Source organism: Cololabis saira, chromosome 10 (genome assembly GCF_033807715.1).
Source record: "Cololabis saira isolate AMF1-May2022 chromosome 10, fColSai1.1, whole genome shotgun sequence".
Taxonomy (NCBI): domain Eukaryota; kingdom Metazoa; phylum Chordata; class Actinopteri; order Beloniformes; family Belonidae; genus Cololabis; species Cololabis saira.
In genome coordinates, this window is record NC_084596.1 from 22,491,665 (window position 1) to 22,509,876 (window position 18,212).

The 18,212-nt window shown below is 41.5% G+C and overlaps 1 protein-coding gene across 1 annotated transcript in view; it reads left to right on the plus strand.

Annotated features, from left to right (window-relative positions):
- LOC133452613 (semaphorin-6B-like) overlaps positions 1–17,848 on the plus strand; it is a 34,589-nt gene extending 16,741 nt beyond the window's left edge. The window contains exons 4-17 of the mRNA XM_061732069.1: positions 607–667; positions 781–843; positions 4,809–4,907; positions 4,993–5,083; positions 5,299–5,418; positions 6,893–6,981; positions 7,080–7,297; positions 7,383–7,514; positions 8,147–8,296; positions 8,425–8,601; positions 10,233–10,373; positions 11,058–11,135; positions 12,253–12,314; positions 13,979–17,848. Of these exons, the coding sequence (XP_061588053.1) occupies positions 607–667; positions 781–843; positions 4,809–4,907; positions 4,993–5,083; positions 5,299–5,418; positions 6,893–6,981; positions 7,080–7,297; positions 7,383–7,514; positions 8,147–8,296; positions 8,425–8,601; positions 10,233–10,373; positions 11,058–11,135; positions 12,253–12,314; positions 13,979–14,991 (2,494 nt within the window). The 3' untranslated portion in view covers positions 14,992–17,848. The remainder of the gene's footprint in view (positions 1–606; positions 668–780; positions 844–4,808; positions 4,908–4,992; positions 5,084–5,298; positions 5,419–6,892; positions 6,982–7,079; positions 7,298–7,382; positions 7,515–8,146; positions 8,297–8,424; positions 8,602–10,232; positions 10,374–11,057; positions 11,136–12,252; positions 12,315–13,978) is intronic.
- Positions 17,849–18,212: the final 364 nt, after the last annotated feature.

The window sequence follows — 18,212 nt, forward strand, 5'->3', positions numbered from 1 at the left end:
TAACTCAAATAGGCATTTCAATATCCATTTAAAGTACAAAAGAAGAAAGAAATTGCAACAGCTCAAGCAGTAAACAAATTATTTTAGCTTGTCTGATTTATTCTGTCACCAGACACACAGTTTGCCATGAAGCACCCGGCATTTTTCAGGTATTTCATGACAAACCGTGTCCGATAACAGAGAAACCAAACAAGCTATAGTAAATATAGATAATATGTACTTCATTGAACTAATATAACATTTAGAAATTTAAGCTGAAATGTCCAGCATTTTCTCTAAAGAAAAGTTCATTTAGTTCAGGAGTTTTCAAAACTACTGGGACTACTGGGATTAAAGTTCACCAGGCAAAAATGTAATGATGAAAAAAAAAAAAAAATATATATATATATATATATATATATATATATATATATATTTTTTTTTTAATAAAAATAAAAATCGATCTTTAGACATACAAATCGATTTTTAGGAATTAATATGAGAATCGATTTAGAATCAGAAAATCGTTTTTTTCAACACAGGCCTAGTAGTGTTAACCTTCTATTGGCACTAAATAAATAGACCAGCTCATTCCTTTCTTAACATGTTATGGTTTGTGTTTTGTAGAGATGACTTGTACAGAGTGGAGCTTGACAACACTGCAGGTGATGAGATGTTTTACAGCAAGGTATGACTCATGATTTTCTTGCAAACCCACACACATGCACTAATGGAAAAGCTCACATACCTACACACGTGAAAAATATTCAGCGAGTTGTTTTTGTGCTTCATGCATTTCAGAAAAGGACATGGGAATCCAATAAGAATGATATTCGAGTGTGTCGGATGAAGGGCAAGCATGAGGTAAAATAGCTCCAAGATCCGCTCGCACACGCATAGCGCTATCTAGACTATCACACACATGGACAGACACAACAGCTGTTTCAGGACCTTAGTTCCTTTGGGTGCACCTGCATATGGTGTTTACATAAATTTGATCTTGTTGATACAGAATCCGCACATCACTTAATCACGCTAGAGCAGTGAAATGTTACCAGGGCCAGAAGATGTTTGAAAGCCTGGGATATCTGCATTGTGCCAGTTTTCTTCATGTATCATTAATAGCATGTGGTGCAGAATGGAAAGTGGGACAATTATGTTTGAATATAAAGTGACAGCTAGCAAAGATGTCGGGTATGAAGGGAATCATGTGATCAAACCCACAAAAGATGGTAGACTTGCAAGGTGCATCCGAGAATGCGAGCTCTCTTGTGTAAAGGCAACAAAGCCGCCGGCAAAATGCAATCTTGGTAGAACTTGGAAAAAAGATAGAGAAGTGAGGGGGAAACATTATTGAACAAACTGAGCGGGGAGAGTGACAGCCTCGGGGAGGAAACTGTGATTGAAACCATTTGGGGAATGGAAGTAAAGGTAGCGATTTGATGTGTCTATAAGTTTAAAGACAAATCTGTGAGAGATAGAAGGAGAAGAGGGCAGCCAAAAGTTTGTTATTTAGAAAATAAAACAGGTGAAAGGGGAGACGGCATCGGCGTGAGCAAAGACAAGAGTTAAAGCTGTGATGAAATTGGAACAAAGACAGGAGGCGAAACACTGGCTTGAGGTGGCGAAAATGCGAACCTAAAGACAGATGAACTGTGCTGGCTAAAATCCTGTAACTCGGCTAACGAGATCAAGTTATATAGCTCTTAACAGAATGACTTCAGCATCCAACTGTGAATCATCCAGCTATAATAACGGACTGATTGGACCAGTCTGGATGATAGGCCTGTAAGAGGAATAGATAAGCTGGCATCACTTTGTCCATTTAGTAGTGCCGGTAAGCAATCCCTGAGAGTATATTCTAAGGAATGGGTGACTGATAGCCCTTCCATGCCTATACTGTAAATATATTGCCTGGAAGTTAGGCTAAATTCATTCTCTAAATACAACACATGTGCAGATACAACAAACAGAAAGTAGCTTCCTGTAAGCCTTAGTGCTTGGTAGAGTTTTTGTATCATTAGATTAACTTACAGTTTATGTTTTTGGGGGGTTTTCTTTTTGTGGAGTTGTGTTACCATTGTCATTATGCCATTATTGTGTTGGACATTATGCCAATCACAGCTAAGTTTCAAGCTCCATGCATCCATGCTACATAGCAATAACAATTGTTTCACTCCTTTCTGATGTCTATTTATACAGAATAGCAGATCTTCTAAAAATGTCCAAACCTTTCTTTTAAAGATGCTCTTCTAATAAAAAAAATATGTTTTTAAGTTTGTGAATATGCCTTTATGGTCTTTATATGTGTTAACAGACATATCTGAGGAGCTGTGTGTCAATTCAAAGATGAGTTTACGTTGTTTATGTTAAAATTAAATAGCATTCGAGCATAAATATTATTAAAGGAGCCTGCAGAATGCAGCAGGAACGTAGGCTGCCATGGCTGCGATAATTAGAGCCGAGCTGGCAACCCGGATGCCGAAACAATACTGACTTCTTGATTGGGAGATAGGTGGAGGGTGGAGCTTCAGAAACAATACTGACTTTGTGATTGGGAGATAGGTGGAGGGTGGAGCTTCAGGCCAAAACAAAAAATGACAACATAAACATCAGTTGAGGGCTGCAACTCCTCTTTTTAAACTGGAATATCCTGGCTTGAGTGCTGTTGTCAGCGACATAAGTATTTGAAATGAACATGATTTTTAAATGTCTGTTGACATATCGGGGTCATTTTATGATTCGTTTTATTACTCTTTATTACTCTTACATACAGCTCCTTTAAAGGGCGCTTGTCATTATTTTATATGTTGTGTCTGCTTGGAAGCATATGTTTGGGTGTCTGAAGTGACCTCCAACTAAATAATGTTGAGATAAGCCAACTCTTCCATCATCAATGTTTAAACTGTCCCCATCTCTGACTCCACTCAGCATCACATCATGTTGCGTCCACGCACCCTGGAGGTTGACCTTGCAGGAGAATGGTGCAGAGTAGAGATGAGAGGCCATCTCCACCCACCAAAACCTGCTGCTATGAATAGAGTTTGGTTGAAGATGTAGCTTTTGTACTGTATCTCTGTAGTAATTTCAGTCAGATCTTCTAAATGAAAGGGAAACAGGCGGAATAGTGAAGATGCAAGGAGCCGAGGTAAAGAGGGCTCAGGAGTTTAAATACTTGGACTCAACTGTGCGGAACAGTGGGGAGAAGAAGGTCTAGAGTTATCTGTGAGTTATCTGTGACAGAAGAGCAGCAGCGCCAGGAAAGTGAAAGGTTTACAAGATGGTAGTGAGAACAGCACTTCTCTATAAGGCTTGGAGACAGCAACGCTGACCAAGAGACGGACGGCAGGGTGTTAAGGTTTTTTTCAGGAATGACGATAATGGATAAAAAGAAAAATGAGCACATCAGCGTTAGATGTCGTCGAGAATAACAGAAGAAAGGCTAGATAGAGATGGTTTGGACACAGATGGAGCAGCACGGCAGGCGAAGAGAATCAAAGTGGAGATTTGAATGTGTTGGGAACGAGGATGAGCACTTGGTTAGTGTGATAGAGGAAGACAGGAAGATGGAAACAGATGATCAGCTGTGACGTCCCCTAAAGGCAACAAGTAAGGAGATGTAGAAGAAGACCTCTATTAATGCTTGTTTTCCTTTCAATGCTTAAGAAAAATAGGTCAACATTTTAAAAGGACATTGTTTCTGTTAAGAAACAAAAAAGGCAGGTAAGTAAAGGATTATAAACTGATCCAGGATCAGGTCATCTCAAAAAACAGTCCAACAACAAGAACCATGGTAAATTCAAGTGGGTCATAAAGCTTTGATACGTGACGGGGGAAAGCAGCTAAGAGACAGGTGTATACTGTAGGTAGAAAAACAAAGAAAATGGTGGAAATGTGGGAAAATATGCAAAACTCTATCAGGAGAGAAAGAACAAAAGGTCTGATGGTAAAGCAGGAAAATACACAGACATTTTCAAAAGACAAGCATGTCAAAAAATGAGCAAAACTGGATAAACTAATGAAAATCCTGACTCTGTTGCAATATGATGAGTGAAATGATCATCTTTGCTGGGTTTCCTGTGTTGGAAACATTTTCAGGGGCTGTTCTTGTCAGGATGCTAATCAAAATTAGGATTTTTAGCAACATAGCATTTAAAGTTAAAGTTATAGTCCAACTGAGGATTCAAGAGAGTTTATGTGGAGGAGATGGTGAACAGCTGCAGCAGGGCAAACTGAGGAAACAGAGGTGGGGCAAGGCTTTGCAAAGTCATCGGTCTGGACTCAGTGCACGAGGTGAATATGTAGAGCTACAACTAGTAAATTTAAAGACATAAAGGAATCATTTTCATGGAAAAGGAAATGTAGAATATTAAGTTGTGATGAATACAAATGAGGGGGTTTGATAAATACCCAGAGAGGCACTTAATTTGTACATTTCTGAAGAACAAAGCTGAAGCTATGTTATAAAGACGTACCGCTCATCTACCTGCGCAGGAACTTTTTATGGGTTTTTGACTCCATCTCATTAAACAATGCATTAAAATGCTATCACAAAGGGTCTAAGGGTGCCATGAAGTGTCAGCTTCACTGAATGCATTTTTAAATCTCAGTCTGCAGTCTCCACTTTGGAGATAACTATAAAGTCCAAGTCCTATTGTTCCTCCAGATGGAGTGTGGTTGAGGTTTTATTTTCTCTTTTAGGCTCTTATTCACACTTTCACATTTCTTGCTCCCACTGGAAGCGATTTAAAAACCATCTTATTCGCATTGTCCTGTTCCTTATTTTCTCCTTCTAATCTTTTCTTCCCATTTCTTCTTCTTTTCTATAGGGAGAGTGTCGAAATTTCATCAAGGTTTTGCTCAGCCAGCCCGACGGCCTGTTTGTATGTGGGACGAATGCCTTCAACCCTCTGTGTGCCAACTACACTGTTAGTATCCGTCTCTCTGCCGGTTGGTGATTGTCTGTACATTTGCCAGTATGTATATATCTCTGTCATTCTCGTTTAATTGCAGAGAGACACCCTAGAAATGGCGGGGGAGCCTGTGAGTGGGATGGCGCGGTGCCCGTATGATCCGCGACATGCTAATGTGGCATTATTTTCAGGTACGGTGGTGAATTTGAGCTCTAAAGGTGTAGAAATGTCCTTGCACTTGTGCATACCTTTACAATTGATTTAAAGTCAGAGCTCTCGCTGTATTGCTTGTTTGGTCCAAATCTTCTTGACCTTGCGCTGTCTCTCTCCATCTGCAGATTGCCCCTCTTCATCTTCTTAATTTCCTCCTTCCCTCTGTTTGTGCGTCTTTCTCTCTCTCTTTCAGATGGAAGCCTTTTTACCGGCACCGTGACAGACTTCCTGGCCATCGACGCGGTGATCTATCGCAGCCTGGGCGACAGCCCTGCCCTTCGCACAGTCAAGCACGACTCCAAATGGTTCAGAGGTACTTTTAGAAACAGGCACATTAAAAGCAACCCCCGGGGGCCAGACGCCTTCTCCAGACAATCAAGAGGCAAATGACTGAGACCATCTCCATTACCTCCGCTGCTTTATGAAAGAAAGATGAGCCATTGTGGCTGTCATAAGACGCTTGTAGGTGAATAACTACGGTTTGCAGGGACAAATAACAAGCCTCATCCAACACAGCTCGACACGCTTTAGTCTTCCATTTAATGGAATTATAGAGGGAACACGTCCAGACAGAGTGAGGCATCGAGGTTAGGTCGAATCCCAACAGGATCGAGGTTTTTAACAAGTCTTCAGCTGAACACTGGAGCCTGGAGGGAAAGAACAAGCTCAGACAAGTCGAAGCTGAATAAATAAATGATAAATAATGTGCTGTCTATGATAATAAGTGAAACACGATATAAATGTTTAATAAGCAAAGCTGGTGGACAGCTGTGTTTCATGTTAATGTGGCTGCTATTACAGAGCCATGTCAGGGATCTTAGCCCCTACTTTAGTCAGGCCCGGGTCTACGAGGGTGCAAAAGCATGCATTGCACCCTCAGTGTATGTGTTTGCATGCTCAGTTGAAAAGACGAAAAGAGAACTGACAAATGCGCGCGTGTCCGTCACTCATGCTTCCAGCAGTTTCGTGCACCAGCAAGACGCTGCTCTCTGCTGCTCCGTTAACACAAAGTACAAAGAAGTAACGATGAATATTCGGAAGTGGTTCAAGCACAACGACGCAAGCAACTTTACAGGACTGTCGCAGAAAATTAGAATATTGTGATAAAGTCCTTTATTTTTCTGTAATGCAATTAAAAAAAAAAAAGTCATACATTCTGGATTCATTACAAATCAACTGAAATATTGCAATCCTTTTATTATTTTAATATTGCTGATTATGGTTTACAGTTTAAGATTACGATTCCCAGAATATTCTAATTTTTTGAGATAAGATATTTGAGTTTTCTTATGTAAGCTGTAAGCCATGATCAGCAATATTAAAATAATAAAAGGCTTGCAATATTTCAGTTGATTTGTAATGAATCCAGAATGTATGACATTTTTGCATTACAGAAAATAAAGAACTTTATCACAATATTCTAATTTTCTGAGACAGTCTTGTATATTTATGGTTAAATTTATTTTTGTTACTATGTTTTATTTTCTGTTGCTAGATTGTCTGATGGGTGAGGTAGTTCAGACTAAATGTACCATTTTCTTTGTTCTGCAGCGATATTGCTGCAAAAATGCACTTGAAATACACTTCAAATATTCTTGTTTTGCTATTATTATTCCGCTTGAAATTATGGGAAAATGCATAATTTAGTGTTGAATAACGTGCCAGGCATGTGCACCCCCTCTGATCTGAGATGCACCCCTAGTCATCATTTTCTAGAACCGGCCCTGACTTTAGTGCTGCTAATAAGTCTGTATTGCTTTATAGTGTTTTCTCTTTTTATTTTTCAGAGCCCTACTTTGTGAGCACGATGGAGTGGGGGCCTCATATTTATTTCTTTTTTAGAGAGATGGCCATGGAGTTTCATCATCTGGAGAAGGTGATCCTCCTCTCTCTTCCCCTCTTATTGCCATAGTCTTTTCTTTTCTAGTGTTCATTTTTTGCTGTACTCGCCCCACCCACTTGCACTTATTCCAGGTGATGGTGTCCCGAGTGGCTCGTGTGTGTAAAGCAGACCTCGGCGGTTCTCAGCGCGTCCTTGAAAAACAGTGGACTACATTCCTAAAGGCGCGGCTTAACTGCTCCGTCCCAGGAGATTCGCACTTCTACTTCAACCTCCTACATGCCACAAGCAACATCATCCACATGCAGGGGCGAGACGTCATTCTGGGTCTCTTTTCCACGCCGCCGAACAGGTACTAGGATGCACGCAAGGACGTGCACAGATAAACGCAGGCATTTGTTTTGCTCCCCACTGACTTCTCACCTTATCTCTGGTAGCATCCCAGGCTCTGCAGTGTGTGTGTTTGACATGCAGCAGCTGGCCCATGTCTTTGAGGGCCGCTTTAAAGAGCAAAAATCCCCCGAGTCTATTTGGACACCTGTACCAGATGAGGCAGTGCCTAAACCAAGGTAATGGTAAATGGACTGCATTTACATATAACACACAAAGCCCTTTTATGCTATAAAACCACATACATTTTTTATCATGTATTTTTCTCGCTAAGGCACACACACACACACACACACACACACACGAGTGAACGTAAAGGGATGTGTGACTTCATTCTGTTTGCAAAGGACACTTTGACAAGTGGACTGTACAAGGCAGGGATCAAAACACTGACAAGTCTACCTCCCGAGCCACAGCCAGCCCGCAAAGTAGTGATGCGACGTGTGTGTGTGTGTGTGTGTGTGTGTGTGTGTGTGTGTGTGTGTGTGTGTGTGTGTGTGTGTGTGTGTGTGTGTGTGTGTGTGTGTGTGTGTTTGTGTGTGTGTGTGTGTGTGTGTGTGAGCAGCAGTTCAGCAGAATACTGCAGTGCTGCTGTCCTGAGCATCTGTCTCACAGATACTCCAGTCCTCTGTTCCTGTGAGATCCAGCTGCTATCCACGCTGCTACTTCACTCCTCTTTAGGAAAATAATACAAATCCAGCAGTCTGCAGATGAAAACAAGACATCCTCTCACAGCTTTTTTCTTCTTAATCTTTCTCAGTTCTTCTTCTTCTCCACATTCTCATTCACCTGTCCCTTCCTTCTTGTGCAGGCCAGGGGGGTGTTCAGTGCAGGGATCCAGATTCAGCTCCTCGACAACACTGCCGGATGAGGTGCTGAACTTTGTGAAGACCCACCCTCTAATGGACGAGACTGTTCCACTTCTCGGACATAGACCCTGGGTGGTGAAGACTATGGGGAGGTACACATAATAAATTACCCGGCAGCGCTAATACAGAGCCTTTTTCTGATAAATGGAAGCTGAAAGTGTTGATCGTAACCTGCAGGTCAAGAAATATACTTTACCGAGCTAATTATCTGCCCATCCAGGTACCAGTTGACAGCCATGGTGGTGGACACAGAAGCTGGCCCCCACAAGAACCGTACTGTCTTGTTCTTGGGCTCCACTCGAGGGACCATCCTTAAGTTCCTAATGATACCAAGTGGAGATTCAGCGTCTCACAGCAGCGTCTTTCTGGAGGAGGTGGAGGGATTCAACCCAGAAAAGTTAGTCGGAGTCAAGGAGTCCTTTTTTAGAAATGATTAACAACAGCTTGTGTGTTCAGTTAAAAGTACCATATCCCTTCCTGGAATATAAATGTGCTGTATAAGTAAGACTGCGCAGCTTCTGCTGAGCAGCAGCAGCCTTCTTGTTGCTGTTGCTACTATCTGGTAGTTACAGGGTGTCAGCGCATTAAATTCTGTTGAGTGATCAGTGGAGGATATTGAAACAAAGCCTTTCAATCATGCAACAATCCAATAATCTAACTGTCTACCCCTGTCAAGTTAGTGTCTGGCTAATGTGATTACTCTGACCCAAAATGCCGCGCTTTTCACCGCGCATAGTTAGTGAGGTAACAGGCATGTGGATTTATTCAACATCAGTCGTAGGTGACTTTTTTGAAAAAAAAAAAAAAAAAAAGGCATTTAACAGCTAAAATAGATATAACAATATCATGCTTTTGTTTTCTGTGAGAGGGAATTTGCTTGCTGGAATTTAAATTAAAAATTGTCCGAAAATAGTGACACCCCAGTTCATTTTTGCTCTATGACTCGGTCACAGCAAAAGCACTTGTCGTCAATCAGTACTACAAGCCACATCTCCAGGACGTCGTGAACTATAATACTATTTGTCTTTAACAATCCTTTCCTGTGAAATGTGTAAATTGTCCATTTTGTCAAATTATGACATAAGCATTATTAATACTGAGTGGAACTGGCCATGAGTAATAACAGCCAAGAGGGAAAGTCTGCCACTCAGAGATCACCCCAGGACATTAGGACATATAATTAATTATGAACCCTTATGCAGTTGATTATTTGAGAGTGGTTCCTCTTGAGAGTGTGACTTTTCCACACCACTGTGTTCAAATGGTCAAAACTCCTGAGGATAATTGGATGGTAACCTCTCTCGGTGTCCTCTGTCTTGGGTCCTTTTGCCTGACATAGCTGTTATAAAAATAACTCATAAGAGTTTCTTTCTCCTAATCGTGCCGCTCTGACTCCAGGCGCCTGACATTGTGACTTGCCGGCTGCGACTTGAAGGTCGGGTCAAGCAGCTTTTTGTACCAGCGGATGAAGCTTTTGGCCATGTCACGGTTTATTTCTATGGGCATTTTTCTGGCTTGTTGTGTTTCTGTCCCATGTTTTCACACTGTCTCACACTCTTTTCCAGGGGTGGAAAGTAACAAATTACATTTACTCACGTTACTGTAATTGAGTACTTTTTATGAGTAATTTGTAATTTTCTAAGTAGTTTTTGAAATATGTAATTTTTACTTTTACTCGAGTACATTTTGACCCAAGTATTTTACTTTGCTACATTTGAGCCCCCTCACGTTACTGAGTACAAAATTTATGGTGAAAATCTTATTATCTCATTTTATTTTGGTTTATTAAAAGTTAATTAAAACAACTTGTGCTGGATTTGATTCGTGACTCATCTTTTTTTTTGCATTAAATAACTGAAAGTAACTTTTACTCAAATTACATTTTAAATGAAGTACTTTTGTACTTTTAATCAAGTACATTTTTAGATGAGTACTTTTACTTTTACTTTGAGTAGGATTTAAGCAAAGTAAAGATACTTTTACTCAATTACAATTTTTCAGTACTTTTTCCACCTCTGCTCTTTTCAGGTGTGGTGAGGACTCTCCTCAGGCTCGCCAGCTCTTGTCTCTGACTTTGGATCGTAGTAGCCACACTCTGCTGCTGACCTTCCCCTCCTGCCTGGTCAGAGTGCCCACATCGCGCTGTCACCTGCACTCACGCTGCATGAAGTGAGTGGCATACAGTCCCTTAACTTTGTTTTGTTTTGTTTCTTTCTTGTATTAGAGTAATTTCTAGTCACTGATTATATCTATCTCTGATAATTATGCCTCTATGAGTGTAGTAGTGGCCATTGGCCAAGGCAGTGTTTTCAGGCCAAACCTGTTTCATCTGGGATTTTTCACTGCCGCTACGTAGTCATTCCACTTAAAATATCCAAGTCTGTTCCTGTTTCATTCAGCAGAGGATGAATGATGTGTTTTATGAATCACACAAAGCTATTTGCTTTGATATTTATTGTAGTATGATTTGTTTCTCAAGGAAATAATAATCAAACTGAAACCTTCAGGGTGATGATTATGAATATCAGTACATGTGAAGAGGATATTTTTACTGTAGTACACCAACGTGTAAGCTTCCCACTGTGGATCTATATCACACTTTGATACTATCAAACAAGCAACATTTTGATACATTATGTGCCCCTGCTGTGTGTTACGATAAATATTTCATGAGATTTGCAGAATTTTGTTTCTTGTATATATGCAATTGCTCAGGGGAAAAGCCAGAAAAGTGAACCTAGAGTAAGGATTGATCATTTTACTGATTTACTGTACCTAAAAATTTACAGCTAAAATAATTTTAGATTTTGGCTCAGTTTTAATCGCTGTCAATGCATGTGTGTGCACGCGTAGGAGCTGTCTGGCGTCCAGGGATCCGTACTGCGGCTGGACCAGAGGCAGCACCTGCTCCTTCCTGAGACCAGGCACTCGGTGAGATGACCGAACGCATGCCGGACACTGTTAACTATTCTATGCCAGCGCATTGACTGCCATGTCACTATTAACTCTGCAGAGATTCATTTTAGGGCTGAATAATAAAGATATAGTGCTTTATGCAAGACACAAAATACAAATATAACAAAATAATTGAATGAGTAAAGACAATTTGTTGATAACACAGCATTAACTATCAATCTGAAAAACACTTGAGCACAACACTGAACATTAATTATATTATACATTAATACTATAGGTTAACAAAAAAGTATGAATTTATTTATTCATATATACATTATTTTGCTCTTTTGTTTATCCCATAGCAATACAAAGTATTTTTTGTCTGTTTACACGTCCTTCATCATGTCGAGGCTCCTTTAACACCGAGCACACTTGTGCAGCATATAAAAGTTCAGCAATTCCTTCTGTTAAAATGTTTATGTAATACCATTAATTGTTGGACAAAACTAATCTTGTTACTCAAAATTTTCTTTTATTTTGTAAATTCGAATTATTAATAAATATTCTCAACATTTTTTTAACCATTTTGCCAATTTAGTCATGTATAAATATATAAACAATAGTCATTATTTTACAATAACTATTATTGCCTAATGTGAATCCCTTAACCAATACGACATAAGTGCTCTTTAAAACACTAGAGACTGTATCAGTTGCAGGCGCCGACCTCTAAATTGCAACCAGCACTTTAGCTCCCATCGGGCTGCAAGGTTGGCCCTCACCTTTGACCCTGCTGCGGCAGAAGATCAATAATTGGATCAATAACACATTGCATTGCGATCGATGAGACATCAATGTGTACCATATCAAATTTAGTAACTAAAGCATTAAACATCCCTATTCACGCAAACCTCCGCACACTAAGTCAACATATTCACTTTTTAAACAGTTATTTTTAGTTGTCTTCATATTATTTTCTGTCTTGTGATAGACTGTAAGCACTCGCTTATTCATCATTTAATCCATTACAGAGCCCCATGAGTAATTACACAACTATTTATGGTAAAATCAGGGCATTTTATCGTATGTTTCCTACTGTAAGGCTTAGTTTTAAAGTGAAACATCCTTTGTGATCTCCCTGTGGCTGCAGGCTCCCCTTTCAACAAGATGTAGAATATGGAAACACCACCTCCCATCTGGGAGACTGCGATGGTAAGTTGCAGCACCATGACTTGGATCCTTCTGGTTTTGTTCTGTAGAGTGAAGGAGGGCTTCACCTTGTGGCTCAGCTCTTCATTACACCTGTTTTGTAACTTATCGCTGAACATTTTGTTCTGAAACTATTTAGTGAGATAACTTTCATAACAGCTTTAACAATCTAGCACATTTGTCGCTATCTGGAGTAAAAACATGGTTTCCTCTTCAGCTCTGCACAGATACATGTCTTTGTTTGACCTAAATCCGAATCAGAGGGAGGATCTGAGACTTTTGCTTCAATCTCATTTCCTGCTAGACAAACTGTTTCTTCCCAGCGTGAGACATTTTAATGAGGAAGGATGTGAAAGCAGTGCAGACCAGACTACGTGGGTCATCCACTGTCCTCTGATATTTGAGGTCTTGGTTTCTCAAAGCTGAACACCTGAATAACTAAGCTTACTGAAGAGAGCTTAGTGTGGTTTCACTTCTGTAGAGAGGTCCACATGTCAGCTCAACAGTACCACTGTCTTTGAACTTTTCTTTTCTCAGCAAATTCAGAGCTGTTCCCCTTTTTCGGTTTCAAAGTCATAAAGTCTATTTAGTTAGCTCTGAATTCCCAAAACACAGTAAAAAGGTGATCCTATATTGAAATATGTTGTAAGTATCTAACTTTAATCCCACCACTAGAAACTGACAGTATTAAACATAATATGCTGCGCTTGCAGACCAAACCTGGGTGTTGAAAGTGCAGGAAAAGCCAAACTGGAGACGGTACTGTGCTGCTGTCTGCAGATGGGAATGATTAGAGCTGGCCGAAGCCATTAAACCAATGATACGCCGCCAGGAGAGACTCTCCAACCGGGATGGAGAATGGAAAGTGAGGGGAGAGGAGAGGAGAGAAGGCTGCAGGCTTCACTGAGCTTGGAGCTTGTGTAGCCTCAAGGCCAAACCAGAGAAGAACTCTAAGGCATAATCATTACATAAAATAATTGTGAATGTTTAGGATTGCCACTTGGAAATGTTCTTGTACTGACTGATTTAATATTATGACTTGGGAATAAGAATCAGATTAGTACTATATGCAATGGTAGTACCGTATTTTCTGGACTATAAGCCGCACCTGCATATAAGCCGCATCCGCTCTATTTTTAAAAAAATTATAAAAAAAGATATACAAGCCGCATCCGCTTTATTTAAAAAAAAAGATATGCAAGCCGCAGATATTTATGTTGTTAGATTAGACATTTACTACATGTACAGAAGGATTGTACCTAAATAGATCCTTTCCTAACAGTGTCTTTTAACACGGCAGCAACTTTGCTGATTAAAACAGGACAGAACCAAGAGAAAATAAACGGTATTTATTTATCCATTTATCTGTTTGAAATCTTCTTCTACCTACTTCTATCTGCTAAAGAAGAAGTAGCGTATTCTTCGTTGCATTTATTTTGTCTTAGTTTTGATTCTAATTCCGGTTACAGCGCCCTGAGCGGTGGAAGAAAAATCCACAGAATAGCCGCACCTTTGTATAAGCCGCATGGTTCAAAACCTATGAAAAAAGTAGCGGCTTATAGTCCAGAAAATACGGTAATATTTGCAGAATGGACCCTGTTGTCACTCATTGAGAGAGGATGCCAATTTTATTAAATGTCATCTTGTTGTGTCTCTTAATCTTTCAGGAATTCTGCAACAGAGTTTGTTGATTGAGCCAGAGAGCCTGGTCTCCCTCAACCTGCTTGTGGCATCTGCCGTCTCCGCTTTCACCATCGGCGCGGCACTGTCCGGCCTGGCCGTGTGCTGGATCATGGCTCACAAGCCGGCGAGCCGGCGGCATGGCAGCAGCTCTCAGTCCTCCATCCAGCGGCGTGAGCGGGGACTGCTGAGCGGTGGCGGTGGGATGGCCGGCTCGGTGCTCAGTGTGACGCGGCAGGGAGGTGGGGAGCGCTCCTGCTCACAGGGGGGGGAGACCCTGTTCGTCATGCCCAATGGTTGGGTGAAGTCGGGAGAGCTTGACCCTGGTTTCCTGCCCACCCCGGAGCACACGCCCCAGCAGAAACGCAGAGGCCTTCGACTTTCTGACTCCAACTCCGGAGGGTGGGACACCAGCCAGACCTACCTGGGGGGAGGCTCTGTTGGTCTGGGCTCACCCTGCCGCATCCCCCCCTCCGTCTATTTGACCACCAGACTCTTCCAGCAGGGTGGGGTTGGAAGACACGGCGGTGACTGCCGTGGGAACGATACCCCACGCCAACATTATGTCTGCCTGAGCAAACAAGAGAGGGGTACACCCAAAGGGAAGGGTACTCCCAAAGCCCCCCTCAGGAAGTCTGCAGGGGAGTACGTCTATCCCATGACCCCCCAGGACTCACCTGAGCGTAGAAGGGTGGTCTCCGCCCCCAGCGCCCCTGTGGAATACAACGAGCCTTTGCCTTTGCCTTTGCCTTTGCCTTTGCGCTGGCCCGCCCAGGAAGGATACATCCTCAGCAGCCACGGTATGGTCCCCGTCGCCCTGCCTCCGCCCAACATGCCTGCTCCCAGCAGCCAGGCGTACATGTCCCAGCAACACCCGCCCAGCCTGACCAGGGCTTTGCTGAGAGGAGCCCTGGAGAGAGGGGAGCTGGGTGAGCTGGTGGATCTCAGCCAGCTGATGAGTAAGAAAAATTGCAGTGACAGGACTCAGCCTGGCCAGTGACTGTGGATGAAACGAAGGGGACAGCATTCTGTCCATGTCTGGAGCTCTTGATTTCATTTCCATGAATCTCACTTTCAGGTCCACTCCTTTCCTCTTCTTTTCCCTATCCCTACATCTATATTTCATTTTCACCCCGCCCACCCCCCCTTTTCAATCTACAGTCAGTCTGTAAGGCAAACCTTTTCACCTCATAATGAGTCTCTCCCTTGGACTGGCTGCTGGCTCTGTCACTCATATCCTGGCTCACATTAATTGGCCAGATGGGCTGAGGTTGTTGCTGTGTCTGCATTGCAGAGTTGCCTTTCTCTTCTGCTCCCAGTGGCAGCGTGAAGAGGGAGGAGAGAGAGTGGAGAGGAAAGACGGAAAGGAAGCTGAACGGGGAGCAGAGGGGGTGAGGACAGAGTCTCAGGCTGCCAGAGCAAACTGACTGCACTGAGGCTGCAGATCGGGATTAGGATGCTTTGTCCCTCTTGGATAGCATCAAGAAGACATCTGCTCCCAGCTATTTTACATATTGGTTTGATTGTTGAGGTACTAAGTACTTGAAGGGGAAATTGCAAATTCTGAACATCATAAAAGTAACTAGAGCTTAGGGGTGAGTCATCCAACTAAAACTGGAGTCATTCAGACTAAACAGAGAGGGCAAAGCAAAGTCCCTCTGCCTGTTTCTTTCTTTCCTCTCTCCATGCTGCACACCAGCAGCACTTGCAAACATGTATTTATACAGGGGGGGGTTAAGTATTCTATAGAAAGCATGACTTGTGTGCCAAATGCCTCTAACTTGCCTCCTATATGGGACCATAACTCATGTCTGTGGAGAGCAGAGTGCAGGACTGAAATGTCAGCACTGTTCCTGCCAACTACACGCTCTCTGTAATGACGACATTTGGGCTGTTTGTTCCTCAATCCGTTCCCGCGTTCAACCTCATGTTCTCTTTAATGACCAACAACGCTTCAAGGATGTTGGATGGGATTTTACTACAACACCGGACTGAAATCAAAATCTCAGCAGGATTGGAAAAAAAAGGGAGAAAAGATTTTTTTTGTTCTGATTTTTGGGTGAACACAGTGGAATGTATGAACAACACCGCAGCCATTGCACCAATAGTATCCCCCCACAAACAAACCCATATTGTTGTCTGGTTTCTGGTTTGGGCAACATTTATCATCGAGACCACAGTAGGTAGAGGCCCCACAGACATAATACAGTACAGTAAAGATCACACTGGTTATGAGTGAACCCTCTGGCTTAGCTCAAAGCCAGGAGAAGTGATGGAAATGTCCCCAGCAGGCAAATGGAACTATATATTCAACCCATCAAAGTGTCCTGTGCCATGAAGTGCTCAGCATTCAGATAAATACAACATGGTTTGAGTGTGTTACTGCAGAGACTGATGTAATACTCAGAGATGAGTTATCGAAGAAAAAAAAAGAAGCAACTTAGGCTTGATGATACTGGAGATAACGGGACATTTGTCATAATTTACTTTATGACTTTGTTTTCACTCCCAGTCTGTCAGTCAACAAATGAATGCTGGTTTGTGTTGACACTGTAGTGAGCAGCAATATGTTTTTTTTCTTGTATATAGTAAACTTTAATTTAGATATAATAGTAATGTAATACCGTAGCTCCAAAAAGATCAAATGTTCATTTGTCATGTTATTCATGTATGAACATTTGTTTTCATCCAGCTTTCACATGATCTGGCTTCATGATAGGAGTCACCAAGATACAGATTGTGCTTTTTTTTCCTCATCAGTGTGCCAAAACCAACTGATAAATGACTTATTGATGCCTGATTATTTAAGCAAAAAAAAGGAAAAGAAAACTAAGATAAAGATGTTTTAAAGTGCCATGATGCAGATGGTTTCAGTCAGCACTGCACCTCCCATGTACTGTGGTGTTGAAGGATTCTCTTATTGCAGTAGACTTGTGATTTGTGCACCTTTGACCTTACATGCTGAATGTCAAATTTTTTTTCATTTGCATATTGGCTCGTACTGTTGAAATTATTTGTTCAGCTCCCTTTCGTCCGTCCAGATGATCATGACGCTGAATGCTTCAGTCGAGGGTCTGTCTATGAACTATTTTGACATTTCATGCCATATATTGTAAATATACGACTGAATGTAGACACTCTGTCATGCCGTATGGTCACTGTGTTAATGTATTCTTCTACGCCATGACATGAACTGTGTTTACTCCAGAATAGCTCATTCTAATACTAACTCTGGAATAGTTCATAAACAAACCTAACAAATGAACTGAAAAACATTGGGAACACTGCGTAACTCATGCTGTGTCCCTGGTTGCGGAGGTTTTGTCTTGATCTGTCAACTGATGATCATCTTTTATTATGAACCAACTGCCATACCTAAGGATCTTGAAAATACTTGTCAACATCCTGAGCGAATGAATGTACTCTTTTTTTGTTGTTGTTGCTGTTGTTGGTCATCATATTGTGCAGTAATAATGAAAAGCACAAAATGTGTTTCATTTATTTTTTACGGAGCTGTTCTGTATCATTTGTGAATAGTGTAAATAATTATCTTGAATGTATTGTGTAACAGTTTAGTTTTGGTGGGTCCGTCCACGCTCTTCTGAGGCGGCGCCGTGTTTGAGATGTGAGGCTATTTTTCATTGACGACGCTGTGAATACAATCTATGTAGAGTACTGGCGTTACTTTGATCGCAGAGTTCAGCTGTTCCCTTCCTGTTATTTAGAGTAGATCTGCAGTCTTGACCTCAGCTGGAGCTGAGCCTTCTCTTTTGACTGATGCCTGTCACCTTTATGTAGTTTCTAAACTAATGCTGATGTAATTATCAGTACTGCTATTAAATGGCATTATATGATTGACAGATAATGCTGTTCTGTGATTCTGAATGCACTTATAGATATTAATACACATCATTAGGCTTATGCATACACAAATAGACACCCACACATGTGCATATTAATTGCATTACAGCCATCTTGAGAATGACATTATTATTGCAATGCATTTTTGTGTGACCTCTCTGTGCTACAGCATCTGTTATTTTGCTGAACGGTGTATCAAATACCCGGCAAAGCTAACGCCTTCTGTCTTGATGTCACATCAACAGACAGAGAGATGCAGTGAGTTATCAAATGTTTACATCTCAAGAGAAGGGTGGGTCTCTGGGGTTTGGGGTATGTCCAGTTCAAGTGTTGAGAAAAATGACAATTTTTTACATTTAT